The sequence below is a fragment of the Phasianus colchicus genome, chromosome 2 (assembly GCF_987193195.1).
Source record: "Phasianus colchicus chromosome 2, bPhaCol1.hap1.1, whole genome shotgun sequence".
NCBI lineage: Eukaryota > Metazoa > Chordata > Aves > Galliformes > Phasianidae > Phasianus > Phasianus colchicus.
The window spans coordinates 101,502,220-101,519,300 of record NC_143437.1 but is presented as its reverse complement, the minus strand read 5'-3'; the positions used below and the strand labels follow the sequence as shown (position 1 = coordinate 101,519,300).

The window sequence follows — 17,081 nt, the reverse complement described above, 5'->3', positions numbered from 1 at the left end:
CAGAGCACCTGTATTTGCAATGCATTGTTCCCAGATATTGACCGAGTACAGTATAAACCAAATATTGGAGCAGCATTGCTACATGGCAGAGCATGTTTAACGGGGCATGGTGACACGTCAGAGTGATGACAAGTCCCTGCTGAGACTGCAAGGAGTCATTCCAGTTGGCAAAAGCTGGAGCTAATAGAAAATCAGGAAAGCATTGCAGAGGCTGAGCTGTACTGGAGGGTCACTGAGTGGAGACATCACTTCTGCTCCAGGTCCTGCAGCCATGGCCACCAGGCACAAGGCCTACCAGCCTGGCAGCACCTTCCTTCCCTTCCTTCTGTGCTCAGCCTGCAGTGGCGGCTGGTCTGGCTCAGGCACAAGGGTCACTGCAATATCTGCAACCAGACAGTACAGTCATGTTTGCATGGCTCTCAGGTTAGACAACAAATACATCCCGGCTGAAGAGAGGTTTTCCTTCCTGTCTGTCTGGCTATGTACATTAGCAAAAGAAAGCTTAACTGGGACTTTACAGATCTTCATTTTTCTGTTACGCCTGCCCTATCACTAGCTCCATCACTAAACTGAAAACCGAGGCATTTCTTGTGGCATCCAAGCTGCAAATTGGAATGTCAAGGAAAATGAAGACTTATAGGGTTGTAATTCCCCATGAGAAAAGAGGGGCTGCTTCTATAAAACACGTCTGTCAGCTGCTTGGAAAGCTTTTCAGCAGGTTCAGCCTCTAAAGAAGGAATTTATAAGCTGGTGTTGACTGAAATCCAAAATTGGAAAAAATGGGTAGCAGCCCATGCTTAAAGGGCTACTTTGGTCCCAGTCAATAATAACAGTAATGGAGAGACAGCAAGTATCCCATATGTAATTCCATCAGCTATCGCACATACAGGGTGAAATCACAGAATCACAGAATTGCCAGGGTTGGAAGGGACCTCAAGGATCATGAATCTCCAACCCCCCTGCCACACGCAGGGCCACCAACCATCCCACCTAATGCTAGACCAGACTGCCCAGGGCCCCATCCAATCTGGCCTTGAACACCTCCAGGGACGGGGCATCCACAACCTCCCTGGGCAGCTGTTCCAGTACCTCACCACTCTCTCCGTAAAGAATTTCCCCCTGACGTCCAACCTAAATCTCCCTTCCCTCAGCTTAAAACCATTTCCCCTTGTCCTGCTGTCACTCACCCTTTCAAAGAGTTGATTCCCCTCCTCTTTGTAGGCTCCCTTTAGGTACTGAAAGGCTGCAATGAGGTCACCCCGCAGCCTTCTTTTCTCCAGGCTGAACAAGCCCAGCTCCCTCAGCCTGTCCTCATAGGGGAGGTGCTCCAGTCCCCTGATCATCTTCGTGGCCCTCCTCTGGACCCTCTCCAACAGCTCCCTGTCTTCTCTGTAGTGGGGGCTCCAGACCTGGAGGCAGTATTCCAGATGGGGCCTCACAAAAGCAGAGTAGAGGGGAACAATCACCTCTCTGTCCCTGCTGGCCACCCCTCTTTTGATGGAGCCCAGGATCCCATTTGCCTTCCAAGCCGCAAGGGCACACTGCTGGCTCATGTTAAGTTTTTCGTCTATCAAGACCCCCAGGTCCTTCTCCACAGGGCTGCTCTCAAGGACCGCTCCTTCCAGTCTGTAGGGATGCCTGGGATTCCTCTGGCCCAAGTGCAAAACTCTGCACTTTGCCGTGTTGAACCTCATCAGGTTCACCCGGGCCCACCTTTCTAGCCTCTCGAGGTCCCTCTGAATGGCATCCCGTCCTTCAACCGTGTCGACCGCACCACTCAGCTTGGTGTCGTCAGCAAACTTGCTGAGGGTGCACTCGATTCTGTCATCGATGTCATTGATAAAGATGTTAAAGAGCACCGGTCCCAAGACAGACCCCTGGGGAACGTCGCTTGTTACCGGCCTCCAGCTGGACATGGAGCCATTGATGACCACCCTCTGTCTGCGGCCTTTCAACCAGTTTCTTATCCATCGAGTGGTCCACCCATCAAATCCACATCCCTCCAGTTTGGAGATAAGGATGTGGTGGGGGACCATGTCAAAGGCCTTGCTCAAGTCCAGGTAAATGACATCAGTCACATTTCCCTTGTCCACCGATGCCGTCACTCCATCATAAAAGGCCACCAGATTGGTCAAGCATGACCTTCCTCTGGTGAAGCCGTGCTGGCTGTCACGGATCACACACCCTTTCCTCATGTGATCAAGCATGTCATCCAGGATGATCTGTTCCATGATCTTCCCAGGCACAGAGGTGAGACTCACCGGCCTGTAGTTCCCGGGGTCCTCCTTGCTCCCTTTCTTGTAAATGGCAGTGACGTGACCCTTCCTCCAGTCATCCGGGACCACACCAGACAGCCACGACTTCTCAAATATGATGGAGAGTGGCTCAGCAACCACCTCAGCCAGCTCCTTCAGAACCCTGGGATGCACGCCATCCCACTGCAGACCCTGAGATCATAGAATCATAGAATGGCTTAGGTTGGAGGGGATCTTAAAGACCACCCAGCTCCAACCTCCTGTTGTGGGCTGGTTGCCACCCACCAGATCAGGCTGCCCAGGGTCCATCCAACTTGGCCTTGAGCCCCTCCAGAGGTGGGGCAATCACAGCTTCTCAGGGCAGCTGTGCCAGTGCCTCAACACCCTTTGAGTAAAAAATTTCTTCTTAGCATCTAGCCTAAATTTCCCATCTTTTAGTTTAAAGCCACTCCCCCTTGTCTTGTCACTATCAGATCATGGAGAAAGTCAGTCCCCCTCCTTCAAGTACTGGAAGGCCAACATGAGGTCTCTCTGGAGCCTCCTCCAAGCTAAACAAGCCCAACTCCCCCGGCCTATCTTCACAGGAGAGGTATTCCAGCCCTTTGATGATTTTCATTGCTCTCCTCAGGACCTGCTCCAACATCTCTGCATTTTCTTGTGCTGGGTGCCCAAGGCCCAGACACAGGACTTCAGATGGTGCCTCCTGAGGGCAGAGTAGAGGGGAACAGTCCTGTTCCTCTCCCTGCTGCCATCCCTCTGTTGATGCAGCTCAGGATACTGTTGGCCTTCTGGGCTGCAAGCATGTACTGCTGGCTCATGTACAGCTTTTCATCCATCAGGACCCCCACGTCTTGCCCCGCACTGCTCCTCTCAAGGAGTTTTTCTCTCACTCTGTACTCATACCTGGGATTGCCTTGACTCAAGTGCAACGCTTTGAGATCCCTGCCCATAGCAAGCTGCAGGTCAGCCCTTGGCATCAACACCTGGCATTGAGTGTCCTACTTTCTCTCAAGGAGCACTCAGGGCTCAGAACCTATCTGGTTCAATATACACAGTGGGTGGAAATCCTAAACGAATGGCCAGATTCACCTTTCCTACTCAGGTAGGGTAACAGCACTGAGCAAAGGGGCAGAATGTGTCCACAAAGTCCCAAAGAAACCACAGGTTGTGGCAGAAGAGGCTGCACTGGCTCTGCTCACTGTTCCTTCCCTCTTCTTGCAACTCCAGGCATGCAGCGTTCCCCAAATAGAAGTCCATACCTTTTCACCTTCAGAGCTGACCTATTTCTGCTCTCTGGCATTCAGAAATAAGCCTCGCTCCCTCCCAGGAAGGAGCCACACTATAAATATCTCTGTGCAAGTTTCCCGAGTCCAGATATTTCTCACAGCACAGCACTGCTCCTCTTCCAGCATCAGTAAGCATGGCTGCTTTCTGCAGTGCCTTTAAAAATGTCATTGAGCTGTCACAGCCCTGCCAAGAAGAAATGGGAACTTATTCAGGAGCTGCAACCATGGTGGCACAACTGAATTTTGCCTTTAGGAAAAGGAAAAGCCAAGGGGTGACACAAGGAAAGTGAGAGACGTGAGAGACCTGTGGGTCCCATGCAGCATCATGGAGCAGGGAGGTAAGAACAAGCCTGGCTGCTGCTGGTGGTAGCCCTCAGTCTGCAGTCAAAAAGTGGCACTGCAATAGAAATATAAATCCTATAATGGAGACACAGTGATGCAGAGGAAAATGTAGTAGCTGGACCCATGTGAGAGGGAAACAAGCTAAATGGTGAGTGAGATGACATCTTCACACTCTGAGCTATCTCAGCAATTTCTACATGACCTCCTTGCCCCCTGAAAGGAAAAACCTTTCCAATGTTTCCTTTCCAACCTAGGTGATTCTGTGATTCTACACAATGGGACTCAGGTCAGTTTGATGGTTGACTTTATCTTGAAAGCCCTATCTAATTGGGGGTTGGACTTGAAGATCTGTAGAGGTCCCTTCCAACCCCTACAATTCTATGATTCTGTGATTCTGTGATTCTAATCTAAATGATTCTGTGATTCTAAGAAATGCAGTAGGAAGAACAATATGTGGTAAGGGGAAGAAAGAAGGATGCAAATCCAGTTCCTTTCCAGCTGCTTGCCTGATTCCATGGTTCTATCTCTTTTTTATGGGTCCTGTAAGTAACATTAACTCTCTCATTGAAAAGAGAAGAAACGTTTGGAGGGAGAAAAAAATCCCTTGTGAGACATTTACAAAGAAACAGGAGGAGAGGAAGGAGACCTGGGGTCTCCTTAACCTCATTTGCTTATCTACAAGGGAAAAACATGAACAGGGAGAGCCAGGAGTTTGCTCAGCTGCACAGAAATTATATGAGTGCAGGGCAAATCCAGTGCCAGCACTGTCTGTGGCCAGATAAGAGAAGTGCAGAGATGCAAATAATGGTGCCACATTTTATCCAGGGCTGACTGGAATCTTGGCAGGTGGGCTACTGGTTTCAAGTGGAATGAATGGACAGCTCACATCTTGCACTGCTTGGCTGCAGACCCAGCAGTGCCCAGCTGACCATCCTCCACTTCCACACCGATGGCTTCAGAAGGACTGCTTTTCTTCCTCTGGTAGCTCTTGTACATAAGCCCAAGATAGACTAATGGGGGTCTTCTCCTGATTCAGAGAAAGGAGAGGAACTGGCCTGAAGGCAAAGCAAGAAAATCAGTCTGTCACAGTGCTGCAGGGCTGTGCATCCTCCCCCCTGGCCCCCACCAGTCAGATCTTGCCATCAGCTCTCCAAACCAAGCACTGAAGCTGCTAATGTGGGCAAGGGACCCAGATGCACAGAGTAGCAGGTCTCAGCCTCGGTGGGTTGCCTGGCTTGTCCCTCCTGGCACAGGGCAGAGAGAAAGCTGCAGAAGACTTCTGCAATGCAGGGCACCAGAACATCACAGAAGCACGCATGTGCCAAAACTGAGGGGCAGAAAAGCTTGCAAAGAAGGAGGAGAAGATACAGATCCTGCAAGTTTCTCTCTGAAAAAAATTAATAGGTCATGCAACTTGCTTCCAGAGCTGATTAAACCACAGACTAAGCTTGAAAAGCAAGCAATCCTCTGCATACACTTCATCATTAGTTCAACCGGGAACCATCCCATCCTTACACTGCTGCCTGCAGCTGGAGCAGGGAGAGAAGCACACACCTCAGAGGGCAGCACACTTCCCCATGAGTGATTTGTTGATCTCAGAGCAAAGCTGAGTGTAGGAGGAATGAATGTTTTACCAGCACAGTCTAGCTCCATCAGTCCTCATCACTAATAGGCATTTACAGACTTTCGGTGCTGTTTTCAACTCCTCGTTTAGAACAGAAAAACAAAGCTGCCTTCCAGAACTGACAGCTATGGAAAATAAAAACAGCTGTTCAGGCCACAAAAACAGGCCCAGTGTGAGCACCAGCAGTGACTCAGCTCCCTCTCCCCTTCCCTGCCCTGATTTTGCCTCGCTGCTGGCAGAAGGCATTAGGAAAGCACAGGCAGTGAGTGGGGCTCAGGTGTTGAGCATGGCCCCGTATCCCCTGGCTGCATCTTCCCCACACATGCCCTAGGGTGCAGCTGCCCATATCGTCCTGGTTGTCTCCCCTGGTTGGGAGGAACATATTACATTTGTAGTCGTATTGTTCCTCACGACAAAAGCATTGTTAAACACAGGTGAGTGGGTTCGACAGAATTAATAGTCAAGATTAATAGTCCAAGAGCTTGTCTGCTTGTGCTTACACTGCACCACAGCAATGATGGATCTCCTCTAGAGATGCTCAAGAAAAAAGCAGGGACTGAAACATCTCCCTAGAAGTCCAGCTGGAAATTTTCCATCCATTAAGGCTGATTCACAGACCAGAGTGTCCACGGCGTACAGTTCCTCCAAGAACATTTAGGAAAGGTTAAGAACACGGGTGCTTGCCAGGACAAGTAACACTTATCTTCTTCCTGAAAAAAAAGGAGAACAGTCAGACAGGAATGACTGGGAGGTGCACAAGAAATGTGTGAATGTCAGTGACAAACACACTTTCTCAGCACAAGGTGTGGGATTTGAATGCCTCCCACTTAAGAACTGATTTGATCCGATAGCTCCTTTCAGTTTGTACAGACCTGAAAAATTCGCATCCAGTGATTTAGCAACATGCTTTTCCTGTACTGGGGGAAAGCTTTGTTAACCTTGGCACGTAACAAGTGGGCACAACCCACAGGATGGAGGTCAGACTTTAAGTGCAAGAAGGTGAACTGTTTGAAATATAAAAAAAAAAAGGCTGAAGAGCTTTAGGGGAGATGTCAGGAAGTTCTGCAGAATGATTGTGCAGGTTACAAATTCTGGAAAATGTAAAGCCTGCAGGTATTATGGACGAAACAATGAACCACTAGCACAGTTATGTTACGTATGTATGATTTTGCAGACCTATCTTTTGTCCTGACAAATATCACCATACAATCACCCTAACCACCTACAATGGCTGCTCCAAAAGTAATGCCATCTATCTTTTTACATGGAAACTACATTGGAAACAAAGAGTACAATAACACCATTTGATAGAGCAAATTCTCAGCTACAAAACACTGTTTTTCAACACAGTCACCACCATTAACTGTCTATTTTCACCAGCTATGAATAAGAGGCTGCATGCTCTGCTCATAAAAATCTGTACCAGCGGAGGTGATGCGTGGTTGCCCTTGCTGAAACTCACTGCCAGTCGCCTCACTGTGCTCACAGCCACTGTTTGATCTGCAGAAACATTCGGCAAGTGTCAATGAATGCCAGTGGGTGCCATTTTTTCCACATGGAGGAATTCAGTGACACACCTTTGCTTCATCCACACTTCCATGTCAGATGCCATTCTGTCAGACTGCCCCTCTGCTGCTACCTGTCACACAGAACAACATTTAATGGGATATTCGTAGGAAGGTTAGACCTCTGCTGCCATATCACCAATATCCACCTCTGATGTAGTGGGCCAACATAATAGGAGGCATTACTTCCGGAGCAGTTCTTGTTGTTTGTAAGGCAGCCACCTGGAAACGCCTAATTTAAAAACTGCTCATAAAAAACAGCATGCACTCAAAATATCCTCTTGCCAGTGGCTGCTTCCCTGGCATGATGAAGGACTAAGAAGATTCTCAAGCGAAGAATGTGTGGAGGAAGAATGGCTTTTCATTAGACCCACTGGCTCAGCTGGAAAAGGCTGAGAAGCCTCCAGGCACCAAATCCCTACAAGTCTGAAATGTAGGCATTTAACTCTGAATTTAACACAGCAGTGTGAAGAGCTGAGCCCACCCAAGAGGAGGTGCTGCCGGGTGTGGGAGCCATGCAAGCTGTCAGCATTAGGCAGTCCCTTGCAAAATTCCTAGCTGCAAGGCAATTACTACAGTTTGCTTCCCCTCTCACCTTTTTACTCGTATATGCGTGCCTTTGTCTTGCCAGCACCTCGTTGTAGTTAATCCCTGGGAATGCTTCCAGGGAAACCTGCAGTCAGGGGCAGTGTGAAGCGTTCAGTGCCATCACACTCATGTTCAATGTGGCATGACTGGTTTAAACCCCAAACATGCCAATTTTCCTTTTGGGATTAAGTATAGATATGCGTGTGTGTTCATCTTTCAGAGTGGCTGCACAGCTTCTACTGTTGATGCTGTTAGATGTGCACACCAAGCAGTGATGTTCCTCCATACCTTCACATAGTCTGAACTACGTGGTCTTTGAGGTCCCTTCCATTTCCCCTGTTAGGACAGGCTGAGAGCTGGGGCTGCTCAGCCTGGAGCAGAAAAGGCTCTGGGAAGACCTGATAGTGGTCTTTCAGTAAGAAAAGGGAGGCTGTAAGAAAGAAGAGAACAGACTCTTCAGCAGGGTCTGTTGTGATAGGGCAAGGAGAAATGGTTTCAAACGAAAGGAGGGCAGATTTAGACAGGATATAAAGAGGAAGTTTTTTACAGTAAGGGTGGTGAAGCATTGGCACAGGTTGCCCAGAGAAGTGGTGGATGCCCCATCCCTGCAGTCACTCAGGGTCAGGCTGGACAGGGCTCTGAGCACTACTGGAGCTGTAGGTGTCCCCGCTCATTGCAGGGAGTTGAATTAGATGGCCTTTAAGAGTTCTTTCCAACTCAAATAATTCTATGTCTCAGTGATTCTATTCTTAGCTGTTCATTTACAACACGAAAAGTCCTGGTCTGAACCTCACTTTCTTTCCATGCGAGGAGAAGAGCAGCTGCCACCAGGCAGGTCAGGCTGCCCCAGAGAAGGCTGTGCAGCAGGACCTGGTTGTGCCACCCCAAATTGTGCAGCAGGAAGAGCCCCACGCAGCAAGAACTACACGATCAAAGCTCCTTGGATACAGAACCTAAAACAAACAAACAAAAAATCACAGCACAAAAGCTTGGGAACAGGAGAAAAGGCTCATCCAGGGCCCCCCGGGGTCCCCAGGCTTCCACTGCCCTCCCCTTCCCAGGGAAAGGGACATTATCGTGCAAATGAGCCCACCAGGAAACCCACTTTGTTTCCAAATTCCTCCCTCTAGCCCTTGAATGCGGATGAGGATGAATGGCCTGAAAGCAACGGAATAGAGCGTTTATGGTAAAATCCCACCCTCTTTGTCCCCTTTAATGGGAACGGAGATTTTACACAAGCTGCAGCTGGGCTCGTGATGCTGTGGATGCAGACATCCTCAGAAACTTCCTCACCCTGATGCGGAGTGGTCGGCCCAGTTGTAACGAGTCCCACTCGTGCCTTGTCCTCCATCCTTCCAGCAGCTCAGCTCAGTGGGCTGCTAGTGCAGTTTCTATCCCTGGTGGTACAAAACCAGCAGCACAACCAAGAAAGAACTGGCTGCGTTCATGCTGCAGCTCACTATAATCTGAAAGACAAAATTGGGCTTTTTGTTTTTAGTTTATTTTCTGCATTGGAGGAATAAAACCCATGAGGGAAGTACAGTTGGTGACCAATTAGTAAATCGTCTTCAAAGTACTTTTTTTTCCCCTCTTATTACAGGGAATCTGTGTCCACTCTTTGCTGAGTTGCTAAACCAGACTTGAAAGCAACTCCACGCACTGTAAGGCACGTGGAGCTACATTACATTACTGCTGCAAAACCAAGAAGCTACATAAGAAGGTATGGCTTCAAATTCTGCTCCCACTTACACTCATGCAACCCCACTGCTGTATGGGGAGTGTTTCAGTTCAGGGCATTAAAAGGCATTACAACCCCTTCTGCCAAAACCACTCGGGATTTTCACTGACTGCTTTCCTCCACCAAAGATGACTTGTCACGTTTTGGCACACCCTACTGAGAATGCTTTCTAACTGAAGTCTCCACGTGACATAAGGACTACAGCTGCTGTTGGTGTATTTCCAACAAGGGAAGAATGGTACAGTCGTAGAACCATTTCCAGGATTTGCTGCTAATGATGTGCTGGTATCGCCACGGGGCAAATTCCCCAGGGGAGCTTCTGCCAGAAGAAACCCCTTTTGCAGATGCTGACCTTGGCCTGAAGAAGGTGAAGGAGGGTGCAACCTTTCCTCAGCTTGGGATGTCGCATGGGCCTGTGGACATGGCAGAGAGAGCCTCTGAGCACACAGGGAGCGTGCGATGAGTTGGCTGTGGAGCTCCTTCTGGTGCCTTCACTAATTGCTGCCTTTGTCCTGCCCTCCAGAAGACAAGCTGTGGGAGCATATGGACATGGGGTGGATGATCAGGCTGAAGACAAGCTAGGGTCCATGTGAAACCAGTCTGTTGTCTGAATGCAAAGTGCGAGTCAGCCTGTCCTAGGCTTGGGCCCCTGCTTTGGCTCACACCAAAGTCCAGCCCAGCCCTGAGGCCTGGTCACCTCAGCAGGGCTGAGTCAGGGCCGGTGGGATGAGACACACCTTGCATGGCTAATGGATCCCGAGCCCTGACCCCACGGGTGGATTGCTACAGGACTACCTCCCCTCTCTTACAGCTCCACAAGCAGCACAGGGAGCTCACGCTCAGTTACAGCTGAGATGTGCTTTCTTAGTTTTCTCCCCCCCAGGCAAGACTGTGTAGCCTTAACTTGGGCAGAAGTCCAATTTGAAATAATGAATGTAATTACCTCGTAAGCACCTCAGTGGAAAACACTGGTAGAGCTAATCATACAGAGATGCAATGCTAAGTCATTTCCTAGTGTTTAAAATACAAATATTAATGTTTTCTCTTTGGGGATGTTGAAGATGTCTTATCACTGCAGTCTAATGAGCTTGCAGACTTTGCAGCTGTTGCAACTGGTTTAAGGCAAAGGTTCCCCATGCTGATTTTAATAGCCCTTACTGGCATTGCATGGAACATTAGGCTGTGTAAGACCTGGCTTCAGAGCTCTGTACGACCCTTTTGAAAGGTCCTCCCCAACTCAGAATACTGTATGATACCATGATACTATGACAGTAGCCCTTGAAACACTACAAATTGAGGGATTTAACTCTTCTTTAACCAAAAGATGTTTTAGGACCAAAAAAACTGATTGTAGGATTTCCAAAAGGGAAACAAAACACCCATGGCCCTGAAAGCTGCCCAAAAGGTACTGTCAACCAGTGGAGAAAACACCAGTATCAGCACAGGGCAAACTCACCTAGCTCATAAGCATTGGAGTGCCTTCCTGAAACTGCTCCAGCCCCACTGAGGGCTGCCCTGGAAATCACAACACCACTTTCTCTTAAGTCAGCATAGAATCTTTTAATACTTTACATAAAAAACTGCATACACAGTTCATAGTTTTTATGTAAACATCATATACATCTCAGTTCTCGCCATGGCAAATTCTTAAAAACAAAAAAACAGTCTCAGTACCACCATTAAGGGAAGGACAGGAAGGAAACAAACAAACGGGTAAATTTGTTCTCTGAACCAGAGAAACGCAGTATTATTTTCACCTGGGTCTGCTACCCAGTGAAAATAAGTTTTAAATAAACCTAAATTCTTTAATCTTCCCTTTAGTATTAAAGTCTGATGTACTCAATGTGTAAGGAACAGTGTTTTCATCTTTTTCCAAGGCAAAAGAGATACAGTGATTTTAATTACTCGTGCTGAAGTCACAATTTACAACAAGGCCCAGATGAGGTTACTGAGTAAGAACGTTTCCAATGCTGCAGTGTTGGATGTAGATACAAGCACATTGAGTATTTAAAAAAAATCCAAGTTGTGCAAAGTCATTTCAAAACAAACTTTTAAATAAATCCAAATCAATGCATTTGCAGAAGACAACATGAAATGAAGGAGCAGGCACCAAGATCATAATATGGCAATGTCGCTCCACCCCCCTCACTCACCCTGCCCCATCCAGAGGACATTCAGCAAGGAGGATGGAGCAGCCCAGCTTTACTTCCCAGCCCGGTGGCTTCTGCAGCTGGAGACAATTCAAGGCTCGTGTCACCAGCAGGCATTAGTCATGCCAAAGTGCTCCTTTGCACACTGAAGTCCCAGCTGGGCACCCCCTCCCCATCTCACTTTAAATAAGCACCCCTGCACTACCCCAGTTTGCACAAGACAGGAAAGTAAGATATATACAGGCTTTGCTTGGGATGAGCCTCCACTCCCAGTCCAGGTCTTCAGGGCCAACTTTGATGGCAGGTCAGGTTCAAGCCAGAACACCTGCAGGAGACACCAGGATGCTTCAAGCAGCCCAAAAGAGGCAGCCTGTTCCCCAGCTCACCTGGGGGGAGGCACATGCACACAGGAGGCAGAAGTCCCTTCGAGCATCTCAGCTCCACCACTCTCCTCCTGCAAAAGAGAGGAGGCTGCCTGGGAGCCGGGAGCCGCAGATGGTGGGTGCAGGCGAAGAGCTGGGTGCAGTGTTTGCTCAGTCCAGTCTCAGCAGCTTCTTGTTGAGAGTCAATCAACTTGAAGGGGCCAGTGGTGGGAGAATGCTTCTCCCTACCCGATTCCCAAGACTCAGGGCATGCAACCCTCCCCCCCTCCCTCCGTCCCCGCGGCTGAGCCAGCACAACCCTTTTCGGCTAAGGGAGCGTGCCCCCTCCCTTAGTCCCCACCCCCATTCCCTGCCAACCCCTAGCTGAGGGGACAGGCAGATGCTGTGTGCATGCATGCCCCAGCTCCGCTCCGCCTGCCAACAGGTGATCAGGCGCCGTGCCCAGCGCCGCGCTCCAGCCGCGCCCTATAGAACCTTGCAGCAATTGATGCAGCCGTTCTGAGTGCCGTAGCGCTTCTGCAAGGCCGCCCGGGTGGCGGTTTCAAAGACCTCCCTGACACCCTCCTTGGTCTTGGCCGAGCACTCCAGGTAGTCGTAGGCCTGGATGCGGATGGCCATGGCGCGGCCATCCTCAGTGCGCACCGGCTCCTGCTTCATGCGGGCCAGCTCGTTACGCACGTGCTCGTCGTTGCGCAGGTCTTTCTTGTTGGCCACCAGGATGATGGGGACGTTGGGGCAGAAGTGCTTGACTTCGGGCACCCACTTCTCCGGGATGTTCTCCAGCGAGTCCGGGCTGTCCACTGAGAAGCACATGAGGATCACGTCCGTGTCTGGGTAAGAGAGAGGGCGCAGGCGGTCGTAGTCCTCCTGGCCGGCCGTGTCCCACAGGGCCAGCTCCACCTGCTTGCCGTCCACCTCGATGTCGGCCACGTAGTTCTCGAAGACGGTAGGCACGTAAACCTCAGGGAACTCGTCCTTGCTGAAGACGATGAGGAGGCAGGTCTTGCCACAGGCGCCGTCCCCCACCACCACCAGCTTCTTGCGGATGGCGGCCATGGCCAGACTCGCCAAGCTGGCCTTGCCGTGCAGCAGGACGATGGCAGGGCCCTCCTCCCCGCGGCCGCCGCCTCCCGCTTCTTCTCGTTTCTCACAGGGCACCGTGGCGAGCCGGGCCCGCGCAGGCAGGCTCCCCGAGCTGGTACCGCGTCTCCGTCCCCTCCCTCGGGGACACGCTTCGGCTGTCGGTCCCGCCCGGCTCAGTCCAACTCTTCGCGAGGGAACCGCCGCAGCTGCCGGCCCGGCTGCAAGAAAGAGAACCGCCCCGCACTCCTCCGCGCCGCCACTGCCGCAAGCAGAACGCCGGCGCCGCTATTTAAAGGCTCTCCGACTTTCCTAATATAGCCAGCCAATGGGAACGCAGGGAGTGAGGTCATCCTCGGCGGAGAGCGTCACGATTGGCCAGCCCTGCGGGCGGGAGGCGGGGCGCGAGGAAGGAGGGGGCGCGCGGCGGGGTCGAGGGGCCCCGAGCTGAGGGGCGGCTGAGGGCGGGCCGGGGGTGCGCTGGGGGTGCGGGTTGTGAGGCAGGGCTGCGGCAGGGCTGTGGGACTGAGGAGCTGGGGAGCAGGGCTGGGAGCTGTGTGCCGGGCTCCCACGGGGGCTCTGCGGCAGGGCAGACCCCGACGCGCTGTTCCCGAAGGCAGCCCTGCTCCTGAGGGGCTCCGGAGTGGCTCAGCACGAGCAGATGGCTCGCACAGCTCGCACCGCCTGGCATTGCTGGTACCGCCGGCCCTGCAGCCATCGCTGTTGGCTGGGTGTTGTCTCCCAGCACTTAAAAGAAAAGCTTGCTGCTCAGGGCTGGGTCCGAATCCTTTTGCTCGACAGCGAAAGAAGAAAAATGAGTGATTTGAACGCTGTGTTTGCTGTTGAGAATTGTATTTAAGACCAAACATGCCGTTGAGGAAATCAAATTGCTTAGCTTGTGACTTTCAGTGGAGCGTTATGGAGGACGTGTTAATAGGGCAAATGGTTCGCTTAACCCTGAGCGCTGAAATGTAATTCATCCCCTCTGAGATTTTTTGTAATTCCCATTCCTCCTGTCAGAAGGGCATCTCTATTTGCAGATGGATGGATGCGTACCTCATCTTTGTACAGCACCTTTCATGCAAAGTGAACCTAATAAATTCAAACCAATGTTTGAAAAAAGACTGAAAGTGTGGTCACAGTCTCGGTGTTTTCAGATACCTCTGGACTGTCAACAGGCTCCATTTCTGATTTTCATCATCCCTTTACTTTTATTATCACTGCTCTCAGTTGCAAACTTTTCCCAAACCCTAAAGAGGTGATCTGCATTGAAGTCTCCTTTCCCGTGCTGGCATGTCCTTTTCATGAGGAGCAACTGAAGGAATGGGGGCTGCTTAGTCTGGGGAGAAGGAGGCTGAGGGGAGACCTAATTGCTCTCTTCCAATATCTGGAAGGTGCTTACAGCAGAGCAGGGTTGGTCTCTTCTCACCAGTGACAGGTGACAGGACGAGGGGAAATGGCTTCAAGTTGCACCAGGGTAAGTTTAGGTTGGATATCAGGAAAAATTTCTTTACAGAGAGGGTTGTTAAGCACTGCAATAGGCTCCTCAGCGAGATGGTTGAGTCACCATTCCTGAATGTGTCCAAAATCCGTTTGGATGTGGTGCTCAGGGACATGATTTAGCAGAGGGTTGCTAGAGTTAGGATGGTATGGTGAGGTTGTGGTTGGACTGAATGATCTTTAACATCTTTTCCAACCTGAGCAATTCTATGATTCTGTGATTCTATGATGAAGCACAAGCAGCATGTAACTATTTTCTCTATAATATCACAAGCATGTACAACCTTTTTAACGGACAAGCGTAGTTCATTTGCTGAATAATGCAAATCTTCGTGCGTTTTGCTGCCTTCCAGTTACTCTCTTCGGAAGCGGCGGTGGTTCGGTTCGCCGGAGTTTGGTGCCCCCTGGTGGCCGCTGTGCCTCCAGGGATGCCCGCCGTCCCCGCTGCTCAGGAGCTGCCGAGCCCGGCCTGCCTCCCAGGCGGCTGCAGGAGAAGCTGCGGGTGCCTTGAAGCTCGTGGGAGGTGCTGCTTAAAGATGCTTTTGAATTCGGTTTTATTTTTATTCCTTTTTATTTCCTGTTCTCTGCAGGGAAATTGGACTAGATGACCTTTAATGCTGCCTTCCAACTCAAACGATTCTGTGATGAATCTGTGATTTGACTTTTGGGTTGCATGAGGAGTCGTGGCTGAATATCTGATGTCTTTTCGTCAGCACAGCGCTTCATTAAACAGAAAAAAAGAGCCACCCGAATGGGTAGTTATGCTGATCATCTCCTCTGTGCTGTGCCATGAAAGGTAGGGAAATAGGTAGCTTATTCATATCAAAGCACATGGCTCTGTTGTTCACTGGGAGTGCTGCTAGCAATTATCTGTGTGCCTTAGTGTGCAGAAAGCAAACTGAAGCAGCCCTCATGCATACCCCTTAACTCTGGTAGACTTCAAGACAGGGTGGCCTTATCCAAACAGTCTGCTCATCTCAGCTTCAAAGCTGGGCTCAGGAAATGTTCTGAAAAGGTCTGATTAACCCAAGTCATACCCACAGCAGGGGTTCTTCTAATTGCAGACACAGTTCCAGTACTCAGTTACTGGAACTTATTTCATTCACTAGTAAACTCTTCCAACACTGAAGCCAATGGGCCCTAATTAAGACTTAAATGCTTAATACCTTAATAATGGCCTGGGCTTCATAATTAGTGTAAATTTGCTACCTTTCCACTGCAGTGGATTCTGCCCATAAATGTCAGAAAGCCTCATCATCAATTTCTCCAGATTGATTTTGCACTGAAGTTGCAGGAAGCTGTGTAGTACGTGCACTGAGCTAAGTGGGAGCAAGGAGGCCTTAATTTTTTTTTTTTTTTTTTTTTTTTTTTCAGTTATATATGCTTCTCTTCTCTGGAGAATCCTCTTTTCAGCTCACATAAAAGCCTGAAAAGAATCAGTTCTGAGAACAGTGGAGATCAGAAGCAGAACTGTACATAGGAATCCTTCCCTTTCACCTGCTTAGACCAGGGAAAATGGGAATCTGAACAGTGTTGCAGTGCTGTGAGTGCAACAGAACTGCAGCAATCCTGGGACTGAACACAGAGGATAATAACCTGCTGAAGTACTTAGACTTCTTTCTCTGAGTATGTACAGAGAGCAGAGATGGAAAACCTGGAAAGAAAAATATGAGAATAGGCTCTGGGCTTTCTTCTCACCTAAGATTTTGTTTTACAGGACCAATTTTGCATTCAAGCATAGCTGTGGTCTGGAAGGCTCCAAGAAGTGTAACCACTCTATGTTGTAATTTTTACATTTCCTGATCAAATTTGCATGATATGCTCAGCTATACTTCTTAAAGCAAACTGAAACTTCCCTTCCAGTAATCCCCTAATGCACAGTCTCTAAGCAGAGAATTTATTAGTTCTGCTGCACCACATACATCTGTATGACTGATGAAGAAAGCATGAGCAAGAGAAAAAAGACACCACATCTTTGCTTTTATTACTTGTGCAGTGGTTTTGAGATTAAAACTCAGCCTTTTAGATTTTTACTTGATCTAAACCAATTGGCATTTTTTCATTGTTGAGAAGACAATTTCAGTTAGTTACTGGAGATTGTTTCCAGATTATATGCCTCCTCCCTGTTCTTTCTGCTAAACAGATTTTCTAAATGGCATGTCTGTAACACAGATAATTTATGTTCATGTATAAATCTGCACCAAAAGCATGAAAGCTCTGTGGGGAAGGTGATCTTTCTCCTTTTTGTCAATAAGTAAGCAAGTAAGTACATTGCCTGCTGTGGCATAACACACTGAGGGAGCTGTATGTGCCAGTAATGGCATACTGAGTCCTGCACACTGACTTGTACTGTAACACTAGCAACAAGCATCCTGCAGTCCTCATGCAAAGCTTCTTAGTGAAGGGAGGGAAGTAAGAGCTTGTTAAATGTGAGCAGTTCACAGTCTAGCATTTGACTCGTTGCAAGTCAAAGCAAGTTCATTGCTTTCTAATGTCCCTGCTGAAAACCTGGATTTAACTCTCAGATTCCTCTGTAATCAGTGCAGTCAGTCAGGAGGCCAGGCTGATCT

At 49.3% G+C, this 17,081-nt stretch overlaps 1 protein-coding gene and 1 long non-coding RNA gene across 2 annotated transcripts; both read right to left on the bottom strand.

Annotated features, from left to right (window-relative positions):
- Positions 1–4,737: 4,737 nt before the first annotated feature.
- Positions 4,738–9,180, bottom strand: LOC149919222 (uncharacterized). Its single transcript, XR_016464547.1, has 3 exons — positions 8,954–9,180; positions 8,455–8,613; positions 4,738–6,217 (listed from the first exon to the last, which is right to left on the bottom strand). It is a non-coding gene; the product is annotated as an uncharacterized LOC149919222 (long non-coding RNA).
- Positions 9,181–10,926: 1,746 nt separating this feature from the next.
- On the bottom strand, positions 10,927–13,278 carry RHOB (ras homolog family member B). Its single transcript, XM_031611000.2, has one exon. The coding sequence runs from the start codon at positions 12,985–12,987 to the stop codon at positions 12,397–12,399; it is 591 nt and encodes a 196-aa protein (XP_031466860.1). The 5' UTR covers positions 12,988–13,278; the 3' UTR covers positions 10,927–12,396.
- Positions 13,279–17,081: the final 3,803 nt, after the last annotated feature.